The sequence below is a fragment of the Bos indicus x Bos taurus genome, chromosome X (genome assembly GCF_003369695.1).
Source record: "Bos indicus x Bos taurus breed Angus x Brahman F1 hybrid chromosome X, Bos_hybrid_MaternalHap_v2.0, whole genome shotgun sequence".
In the NCBI taxonomy this organism is placed as follows: Eukaryota; Metazoa; Chordata; class Mammalia; order Artiodactyla; family Bovidae; genus Bos; species Bos indicus x Bos taurus.
Window position 1 is genome coordinate 57,458,927 of NC_040105.1, and position 11,324 is coordinate 57,470,250.

Consider the following 11,324-nt stretch of genomic DNA (forward strand, 5'->3'; position numbering starts at 1 on the left):
CTTCCAACTGCTGTGAGAAGCTGACCTCTTAGGCCTCCTCCCCAACTTCATCCTGTGTTTCTCTCACTCTTATCTGGTTATGCTCCAGTTACACTTGCTTTCTCAATTTAAAATTGTACAAATTGTTCCTGAGATCTAGAACACTCTCTTCTGTGCATGCAAACATTTCTACTCATCCTACGTGAATATTAATGATAGCAAGCACTTTATGCCAGACACTGTTTCAAATATTTTATACAACAACCCTCTGAAGTTGGTACTATTATTATCACATGTCACGGATCAGGAACCTGCCCAAGACAGCATAGCCAGTAGGCGATGGAGTTTGATTTACACCCTGGCCACCTGGCTTCACAATCCTTGCTCTTAACCACTACACTAACACCAATTCCCAAGTTACTTTGTGTGACGCCCTCCAGTGTGGATTCATAACAACTGCTTTCTCTCATCCCATCCCCTTTGTTTGATCTCTCAGCAAGTTCTGTCAGTTCTACCTTCAAAACATATCCAGACTCTAACCTCTCCTCTCCACGTCCACTGCTGCCACCACCATTGCTGGCTTGGACTACTGTGGTGGCCTCCTCACTGCTTCTGCCCTTGCTCTCTTCCCCAAGCCTGTCCTCCCAGTAGTCAGAGGATCCTGTTACAATCCAAGGCAGCCCACGGCCCTGCTCTGCTCAGACCCATGCTCCATCTCTCTCAGAGAAAAAGTCAGGCATCCCTGTGGCCAAGGCGGCCCTATAGGGCCAGGCTCCATCACCTCTCAGAATTCACCTCCTGCCACTTGCCCCCTTGCTCACTCTGTTACAGCTGCATTGACATTCTTGCTGTTCCTCACACCCACCAAGCAAGCTCGCACCTCAGGGCCTTTGTGTGTGCTTGCTTTTTCTTCTGCCTCTAATTCCTCTCTTCCAAATGCCAAGAAAAGGCAAGGCTGAGATATTTGGCTGGTAAGGAAATGTGTCCTCATTCAATTCAGATGTTTGCTACTTACATAGATAACAGAAGCGAGAAGAGCCACAGATGGCCAGCTCATGTCCCTTGTACAGGGTAACACAGAAACAAAAAAGGGGCATGACTGCAACATGAGTGGTAGGACACTGTGGCGCCAAGCAGTTGGTGCATGCTAAGCAGTTCTATAACCTTAAATCAGGGGAGAGAAAGAACAGAAAGCCTCATACCTCTTCAGAACCTTGGAAGAGGAGAAACCGTCTCATGGCAGCCTCCTTGGTAGACAGGGAGGTTAGTGAGAAATGGCCTTGTAGCCTCTTGTGCTCTGTGTTCCGAGGATCACAGGGCATTCTGCCAATACTTAGATGAGCTTGCCTACGTGGCCTATGTGGAGACGTGCTATGCAGTCAGAGTGCCATGCAGAACCATTCCTCTACCATTCTCCAATTTTGTCTCTAGTGTAAGGTCACTTCCTCTGAGTCACCTTCCCTAAAACATCTTGTGTAAGACCCCATCACTCTTCATTCCCTCTGCTTTATTCTCAACACTAGCCACTTTCTAACACTATATCACATACCAATTTATTACTTTATTATCCATAGGCCCTAATATGATTCCTAAGCAAAGAAATTTGTCACAGCTCTTGCTGTGTTCCTACAATTAGTATCTGGCACACATAATAAACACTTGCCAAAATTTACTGACTATACCTAACTACCAGACACTGGTAGGTGTTTCCCATGTCTGGACTCATTCATTGGGGATAATCCCCATCTTACCACTGAGAAGACAGGTTTCTAAGAGGTCCTGGGTTTTGAAAGAAGGCAGGAAGAACCTGTGGTGCTAGGCAAAGGAATGGTCCACCTACCTGGAGAAGCCAGAGGGGTCCTGAGAGCTGGGATTGGGGAAGGGGAGCAGGAAGGGGTTCTAGGACCAGTATCTTGTGTTTTTTGCTTTTGTTTTTTGGCTGTGCTGCATGGCATGCAGGATCTTAGTTCTCCAATGAGGGATCAAATTCGTGCCCCCTGCAGTGGAAGTGCAGAGTCCTAACCACTGGAATGCCAGGGAAATCCCTAGGACCAGTATCTGGAAAATATTAATGTCAGATGTAAAGAAATAGAAGCTAGCATTTCAGGGTTTCTTGAGGCCCTTGGAATAGAGATGACTGTAACTATTCAGAAGGGTTTGGGGAACAGAGCAGGCCAACAGAAAATAGCTGACTAAAAGTCATCCACTTCCCACATCAATGTGAAGGTCTTACAAACCACACCAGTTTTCTTTTGAACTTTTTATTATGGAAAATCTCAAACTCACAGTGCATTGATTTAATGTACTTCCACGTACCTATCACCCAGTTTCCACAATTTTAAACACACTGCATTTTCTAAACTGAAGGTTCCATAAGCATTTGAGTGGTTTGAAGCCAACAGTCTTTGTTAAAATACAACTAGGAAACATCAGGGTATTTTGCACATTTAATTCATTAAAACTTTCTTCCACTTAAATAAGACAAATGGCTGGACTGTATTCCCTCCTCTCCAAAATGTACTTTTTAAATGCAAAGTGTACTTTTTAAATGCAAAGTTTAAAATAGAGACTGCAAGTTCTGTGCTTGAACAACTATTAAGTAGAAAGAATAAAGAAAACTTCCTGAGTTTTACTTTAAGGAAGCTTAAAATTGAATTTAGAACAGCATATTAGAAATCTTTATGCAGAACATGCTACAGACTGTTTTCAATTTATAAGCCTTAACTTTGTGCTTTCATTATATATTATTAAAATCCACATCCCATAGACTCTAGTGTAGTTCTCCATAACCAAAAGCTAGTATTTCTGCAGTATATTGTATGCATATTCACACTGAATGGGAAAAACAAAGATTATGAAAACCTTCAGGTCTTGTCACAAATCTTGAGAAAAAAAGCTTCTGGTTTTTCAGATCTCTGTGCATTTTGATTATAAGGGATCATGGCTCATTAGCCTGGAGAAGTGCAGGAGGTAGAAGAGGAATGCAGATATGCAGGAACTGTGCATGTTTTGTCTCTAAAAGCAGGAGGGAGGAACACTGCCCAGTTATCTACTCAATATGCTTTCTAACATACCTTAAGTATTTACAGTAAATTATTTTAAAAACCTTTTAAAAATTATTTGACTGCGCCAGGTCTTACTTGCAGCATGTGGAATCTTTAGTTGCAGCATGTGAGATATACCCATTTGAATGCAGAGTTCTAAAGAATAGCAAGGAGAGATAAGAAAGACTTCTTCAGTGATCAGTGCAAAGAAATAGAGGAAAACAATAGAATGGGAAAGACTAGAGATCTCTTCAAGAAAATTAGAGATACCAAGGGAACATTTCATGCAAAGATGGGCTCAATAAAGGGCAGAAATGGTATGGACCTAACAGAAGCAGAAGATATTAAGAACAGGTGGCAAGAATACACAGAACTACAAAAAAGATCTTCATTGGTGTAATCTAGAATACAATCTAGTTACATTGGTGTAACTCATCTAGAGCCAGACATCCTGGAATGTGAAGTCAAGTGGGCCTTAGGATGCATCACTATGAACAAAGCTAGTGGAGGTGATGGAATTCCAGTTGAGCTATTTCAAATCCTAAAAGATGATGCTGTGAAAGTGCTGCACTCAGTATGCCAGCAAATTTGGAAAATTCAACAGTGGCCACAGGACTGGAAAATGTCAGTTTTCATTCCAATCCCAAAGAAAGGCAATGCCAAAGAATGTTCAAACTACTGCACACTTGCCCTCATCTCACACGCTGCTGCTGCTGCTAAGTCACTTTAGTCGTGTCCGACTCTGTGCGACCCCATAGACGGCAGCCCACCAGGCTCCGCCATCCCTGGGATTCTCCAGGCAAGAATACTGGAGTGGGTTGCCATTTCCTTCTCCAGTGCATGAAAGTAAAAAGTGAAAGTGAAGTCGCTCAGTCGTGTCCGACTCTTAGCGATCCCATGGACTGCAGCCCACCAGGCTCCTCCATCCATGGGATTTTTCCAGGCTGGAGTGGGGTGCCATTGCCTTCTCCGTCTCACACGCTAGTAATGCTCAAAATTTTCCAAGCCAGGCTTCAACAATATGTGAACCATGAACTTCCAGATGTTCAAGCTGGTTTTAGAAAAGGCAGAGGAAACAGATCAAATTGCCAACATCTGCTGGATCATGGAAAAAGCAAGAGAGTTCCAGAAAAATATCTATTTCTGCTTTATTGACTATGCCAAAGCCTTTGACTGTGTGGATCACAACAAACTGTGAAAATTCTGAAAGAGATGGGAATATCAGACCACCTGACCTGCCTCTTGAGAAATCTGTATGCAGATCAGGAAGCAACAGTTAGAACTGGACATGGAACAACAGACTGGTTCCAAATCAGGAAAGGACTATGTCAAGGCTGTATATTGTCACCCTGCTTATTTACCTTATATGCAGAGCACATCATGAGAAACTCTGGGCTGGATGAAGCACAAGCAAGCACAAGATTGCCAGGAAAAATACCAATAACCTCAGATACGCAGATGACACCATCCTATGGCAGAAATCGAAGAACTAAAGAGCCTCTTGATGAAAGTGAAAGAGGAGAGGGAAAAAGTTGGCGTAAAGCACAACATTCAGAAAACTAAAATCATGGCATCTGGTCTCATTACTTCATGGCTAATAGATGGGGAGACAGTGGCAGGCTTTTATTTTGGGGGGCTCCAAAATCACTGCAGATAGTGACTGCAGCCATGAAATTAAAAGACGCTTACTCCTTGGAAGGAAAGTTATGACCAACCTAGACAGCATATTAAAAAGGAGAGACATTACTTTGCCAACGAAGGTCCATCTAGTCAAAGCTATGGTTTTTCCAGTGGTCATGCATGGATGTGAGACTTGGACTATAAAGAAACTGAGCACCAAAGAATTGATGCTTTTGAACTGTGGTGTTGAAGAAGACTCTTGAGAGTCCCTTGGACTGCAAGGAGATCCAACCAGTCCATCCTAAAGGAGATCAGTCCTGGGTGTTCATTGGAAGGACTGATGCTGAAGCTGACTCCAATACTTTAGCTACATGATGCAAAGAGCTGACTCATTTGAAAAGATCCTCATGCTGGAAAGATTGAGGGCAGAAGGGGACGACAGTGGATGAGATGGTTGGATGGCATTACCGAGTCAATGGACATGAGTTTGAGTAGACTCTGGGAGTTGGTGATGGACAGGGAAGCCTGGTGTTCTGAAGTCCATGGGGTTGCAAAGAGTTGGACAGGAATGAACTGAACTGACTAGGGATGGAACACAGGCCCCAGGAGTCTTAGCCTCTGGACCACCAGGGAAGTCCCTGAAAAAGGTGTTTTGAGTTTCTTACACCCCAAAAACCAGAATGTAGGGAAGGTGTAGGGTTATTAGCACAGACCTACCCTTCTCTAAGTATGTCACCTCCAGTACCACTCAGTGAGGTCGATAGTATTATTCCCACTTTGCAGACATAGAACCTGAGGCACATAAAACTAAGCTAGGAAACAGGGTCAGTGACTTCCATGTGGGGTTAGAGAGGAAAAGGTTTGGGATTTCTTCTGGACTTCAAAATGGGCAGGGGGTGGGATGTCTATGAAAATGTTTCTGTCAAATTTGTGGGGAGGGTAGGCAAGATCCAGGGCTTGAAAATAAATACTTGTAGACCAAGGGTCTGGTCTTCACAGGTTTGGGGACACAGGTTCTCAAAGCACCTTTAAATATGAGTTCAAGTCTCAGTGGGTTCTTGGGAAACATGCACACTAGTGAGATTCTGGTCAGAATGAAGAGGACTAATAAGCATTTAATAAGGGTTTTGAGTCTCCCATCTATAACTGTATTGATGAGTGATGCAGTGTCAAAGAAAACTGTCTCCTAGGCCCCTTTCCTTAGAGCAAGTAAACCAGAGCTGGGCAAGACTGGATTACTGCAAGTGTGTGCTCAGTTGTGTCTGGTTCTTTGCAACCCTATGGACTATAGCCCGCCAGACTCCTCCGTCCATGATTCTCCAGGCAATACTGGAGTGGGTAGCCATTTCCTCAAGGGGATCTTCCCAACCCAGGGCCACCTGGGAAGTCCAACACTCCTACACAGCACCTCAGGAAAGGTTATTTATAGTTTTTATGTCACTTAGGGGATCATTTTGTTGTAGAAACTTTGTGGTTACCAGACCCTATCTCAGGCCACATTGGGAAGACACTGTACTTCCTGAGACATAAGGTGCAGAAGTGTTCCCCACCCTAGGCAATAACAGTGGGCCTCCTGCCAGATTCCACTGCCTTAACTCCCTGGAGCCCAGCACAGAATGCCTAGTACTCAACTGGTAAGGAGTGGCTGTAAGGCCCCTTTATCTGGTCCAGACAGGTCTCAGAAGTTCCCAAGTCTCCATCCACCCAACAAAGCAAATCCATGGCTGAGAGAAATGGTCCTAGGCACTGTCCCAGCTAGCTGGGAGGCAGAAGAGACAGGTCATCAGTACTGCAACTTTCACAGTACAGTGACCCATGTGGTATCAGCTTGGATTGCTGTTTATCAACACCACTGAAATACGTGGAAAGCAGCACAGCCTGGGTTTGAACCCTGGAATCCGAATCCAGAGGCTGTGCTCCTAGAATCCTGTTTTCAAATCAGGCTTGTCCTATCTCACACCAAGATGAGTTTATTATACCTGTGTCCACCCCTATTATTTCAGGAGCAGTTGGCACCACTATTTATGACAGGATTTAGTCTCCCATTCCCCCCCGCCCCAGATGCTTACATTCTCAGTACAATCTCCTAAGGAAGGCACCTAAGATGCTCGGAGGAGACATGAAGATCAAAACTCCAGCAGCCTTCCCAAAGCTGACACTGAGATCATCACAATGGGACCAAGAGACCACGTCAGGAAACCCAATTCCAGCCACAAGGGAATTTCGCTGAGATTCCCCACCCTTCCCACAGGCCTGATGTATGTATACCCAAAGCAATCCCAAACCCAACCAAACTTTGAATTCAAGGTCTCTACCCTTCTGGCAGTCCCTGCCCACCTAACTGTATCCTTTTCTCAAAATCTCCCTCTTGGCCTTCCCCTATTTTTAACTTGTAGTAAGCCTCTATACCTTAATTTGAGCAAGAAAAAAGCACTTCAATATCAATTTGTTTTCAGTTTTCATCTTTTTAATCAACTCAGTGAAGGACATCCTAAACACTACATGAAACAACAGAATTTTTTTCTTCCAGTTTAAAAAAAATGACATACACAAGTATTTCTTAGAAAGTTCTATATAATCAAGGCAGAAATCTTGAGTAAAAAACACCTATAAGTTATCATGCTCTTTATTCTTACAGTTGGAAACTGCTTCCTAATCAGGATTCAACATTGTGTACAGGTTTTTAAAATGTTTCTAGATACATATTAGTAAAAGAATCTGGCCAAACATTTCTTGGCAGAAAACCCTAAGAGCTGGAACTAAAAAAAAAAAAAAAAAAACCTGGTAAAAAAGGAAGAAATACTCAGACTCTACAAATATCTTCAGACTTTGTCTTTAAATGGGAGAAGAATTTTAAAACAAACAAAACAAACATGGAGCTTTCTGAAAGATCTTTAATAAGGTACCTTGGGAACTCAACTCAAAAAAAAAAAAAGAAAAGAAAACCAGGTTGGTTTAACTATTACAGATGTTTCAGTGCAGCTCCAAAAGTCTTTATAAATACAGTCATTTGGAGAGGTGGTCCTGGTCCTGGATCAGATTATTCCTTGTGTTTCTGAGAACAGTAAGAAGGGGGAGAATTGTGATGTTGGGAATACACTGCTACTGCTAAGTCACTTCAGTCGTGTCCGACTCTGTGCGACCCCATGGACTGCAGCCTACCAGGCTCCTCCGTCCATGGATTTTCCAGGCAAGAGTACTGGAGTGGGTTGCCATTGCCTTCTCCGGGGAATAAGCTAACATGCTTAATTCCCAGGGTTGACGAGGATGCTGAAAGGCTGGAAACCCCTCCATCTCTTACATGCTCAACAGGAGATGATTATAGACAAGACAGGTGGCCCCCCAACCCCTACTTCCATCAAAGCAGACTAGCCTTAACAGGCACCTGAAAGCAAGAGAGGCCTAGGAATGGTTGTCAGGTGGGCCTGTTGAGGTATGCACATATAGGAGGAAAGGTGAGAGCGACAGGATAACAGAGGTCTCTTAAATGGCAACACAGAAGTCTCACTTACATTAGGTGCACATACCTCATCTCAGTTGTCATAATTGTCCCTGTAATTTCCCCCTGAGTAGCGGTCATAACCACCCTGGCTTCTGGGGAAAAAACATATGTAGTAGTATCACAGCAACGTATTATATATTCTGCAGTATTACTAAACACCATGATAAGTTAAACATGAATATCAAGTAAAACTCAGTCATATGGTATATAATATAGCATATTAAATATTACCACCATACATAATCAAGACAGTACAATAAACAAATGTCGCCATCTATTGCACATTGCAATTACATGACCTAACAAATTATTTACCAACGTTATACTTAACCCAAAATATTGCTTCATACTTGCTTTATAACTTCATTACAATTTGCAAACACTATTAGCACCACAGCAAGGTATGTATGAATACTCAGGCAACTGAGCTTTTTAAATTTTTGAGAAAGAAACTGAGTTTTTAAAAAATTTTTTAAAAGTTTATTCATTCATTTCCCTGCACTGGGTCTTAGTTGCTACACACGGCATTTTCAATCTTTGAGGTGGCACGTGGCATCTTTTTTAGTTGTGGCATGTAGGGTCTACTGCCCTGACCAGGGATTGATCCCAGGCCCCCTGCATTGGGAGTACAGAGTCTTAGCCACTGGACCACCAGATAAATCCCTAAGATGAGTTCTTAGTGAGAGGGAAGAAGCACCAGCGTACCCTAACCTGTTGGTTACCCACCTGCCACCATAGTCTCTGGACCTTCCATATCCATATCCGTATCCAAATCCATATGCTCCAGGTCGATTGTCATACCTGCCACTTCCATAGCCCTGGTCCCACCACCTACAATAGGGAAGAAATATTTTGAATGGCAATTGTCTAGACCTAGACTGCTAACAGGCAACTCTCCTCCATACCCCATGATCAAACTTACCAATAAACTTACCTCTAGGGTAGCCACGACCACGTTCATAGCCCCCAAAGGCACCCCCTCGTGATCCCCGGGCTGACTTGCCAGCGTGGTCTACACGGATCTGACGACCATCCAGAGACTAGGTGTGGGGAGACACAAGGGTGGATGGGTTGGTGGTCAAACAGGGCAGGGGTGAAATAGGAGTGGGCTGGGCAAGTGGGCAAAAGAGCCCAGAAATTCCTGCTGGGCACCAGGTTCTGGGTGCCATATTCCAGAACAAGCTCCTTTGACCCAAATGGTTTTATCTGGAGCTACAGAATCCCACAAAATTACCTGAATCCACCATGTTTCCCCTGCTACTACTTACATCTTGACCGAACTCAGGTTGAATTCTCCTCCCCACTCCTCTAAGCTGCCCGACTATTAGGGCTAGACAGACACCTCTCTTGGTCTGAGGCTTCAGAGTCCATCCCAGAAGACTCACGAGGTCCTCTCCGGGCCAGGCCCGCAGGTCTGCAGACTCTACTACCTAAGCCCAGAGCAGGTCAACCATCCACAGGTGGCTTCTCGGCCTCATGCAGGACCAGTCGTCGCCTCCCAGGCAGCCCGGCTCTGTCTGCCGCTGCCCTCCACCCCCTAGAACAGAAGGCAGTCACGCTCCTGTGAGTGGGCACTGCGGGGCTTGGTGGCCGCGCTGCCCCAAGCAGACACAGAGGGAAAAACAGAATGGTCCAAGTGACAGATGGACGCAGGGCCCCTATGCAGGTAGGAGACCTCACCTCTCCATTCATGGCTCTCATGGCATTTGAGGCATGCTCCGGATTGGTGAAGGTGATGAAGCCAAAACCCCGGGATCGCTGAGTCTCCCGGTCCTTGACGACCACCACTGGGAAAGACAGGGGAAAGAGCTAAGAGGACAAGTAGTAAACGGTGTTAAGAATGGACCCTCCTTCCACTAAAACTCAATGGAAACTTATTGGGTTCTCAGTCTTAGGCCTAGGAACAAAGGCAGGAAAAGGGTAAGGCCTGGGGTTCTAACCTTTCTCTCCTGTTTCCTGAAATGCATGGGACCCAGACTTTCTTCCACAATCCCCCCATCACGCACCTGGCCCATTTCTCACCCTCAGAAATAGGTCCAAAGCTGCTGAAGTGGTCTTCCAGAGCCCGCTCATCAGTGTTGAAGTTGAGCCCTCCCACGAAGAGCTTCCCTTCTTCAGAAGACATGGCAGTAAATTCAAGTCCTGTATTGAGGATATGGAGAATAGGAGAAACTGTGGAGATGGGAGAAAGAAGAGGCTGGAGAAGTGAGAAAGGATGAAGGAAGAGAGAACAGAGAGGAGACAAAACAAGCAAAACAACAACAACAACAACAAAAACCGGGGTAACCAAGCACAGACAAAGACGAAAAAGACAGAAACCTCTGGAGTCGGTGCCCACACAATATCCACTACCCAACGCCCGTCATTTTGTACACCTGCGCATGCCCAGAACAACCTTGAACAAGATGGCGGCGGTCACATGCAAAAAGAGCCCCCTCCCCCCATCCGCCTCCGCCGTCGCACGATCACGGCTGCCACCCACGCCGCCAGCCCTTCCCGGCGTTTCCTGCACTCAAATATAGCGCGCCAGCCTCACACCAACCAAAAAGTGTCACCTCCAAGCACGGAACCCACCCGATCCAGTGAAGCCCAAGCCTATGTGTCAGAGGCCGTTACTTCTCATTCGCGCACCTCGCTCTCAACCGGCGCATCAAACGTCAGTGAGACGAGTAACAGCCGCTCCGCAAAATATATGCTACTTACCTGCAAACTAACAATAACTCAGAAGAGAGCCACCACGAACGAGCCGAGACTGGGGAGGTTGCCGCGCGGCAACACGCTAATAAAGGGCACGGAGTGGACACGTCACGGAACTTCCGCCACGCGTGCCGCCGTGCGCGCTCATTGGCTAAGGTCAGTGAGGCGGAGCGGGAGGAAGGGATAACTGCTTGAAGGGAGCGGGGAGCTGAGCACGATTCCGGAAAAGGACTGGAGGTTTGTGATGTTGATGCAACCTAACATCAGCATCTCGGAGAAGGCAATGGCACCCCATTCCTGTACTCTTGCCTGGAAAATCCCATGGACGGAGAAGCCTGGTGGGCTGCTGTCTATGGGGTCGCACAGAGTCGGACACGACTGAACGACTTCACTTTCACTTTTCCCTTTCATGCATTGGAGAAGGAAATGGCAACCCACTCCAGTGTTCTTGCCTGGAGAATCCCAGGGACGGGGAAGCCTGG

General features: G+C 45.5%; 1 protein-coding gene across 4 annotated transcripts; it reads right to left on the reverse strand.

The window, feature by feature from the left end:
• Nucleotides 1-7,088: 7,088 nt before the first annotated feature.
• RBM3 (RNA binding motif protein 3) lies at nt 7,089-10,955 on the reverse strand. 4 transcript variants are annotated; one of them, XR_003509657.1, is made up of 8 exons: nt 10,849-10,894; nt 10,168-10,287; nt 9,826-9,932; nt 9,414-9,682; nt 9,080-9,185; nt 8,872-8,976; nt 8,171-8,237; nt 7,089-7,698 (listed from the first exon to the last, which is right to left on the reverse strand). XR_003509657.1 is itself a non-coding variant. In XM_027534095.1 (7 exons), exons 2-7 carry the CDS (start codon nt 10,268-10,270, stop codon nt 7,650-7,652), a joined length of 534 nt encoding a protein of 177 aa, XP_027389896.1. In that variant the 5' UTR covers nt 10,271-10,287; nt 10,849-10,955; the 3' UTR covers nt 7,089-7,649. The 4 variants fall into 4 exon arrangements, 3 of the variants coding, with proteins under 3 accessions (XP_027389896.1, XP_027389894.1, XP_027389895.1); XM_027534095.1 differs by lacking the exon at nt 9,414-9,682 and having other exon boundaries at nt 8,171-8,234; nt 10,849-10,955; XM_027534093.1 differs by lacking the exon at nt 9,414-9,682 and having other exon boundaries at nt 10,849-10,940.
• Nucleotides 10,956-11,324: the final 369 nt, after the last annotated feature.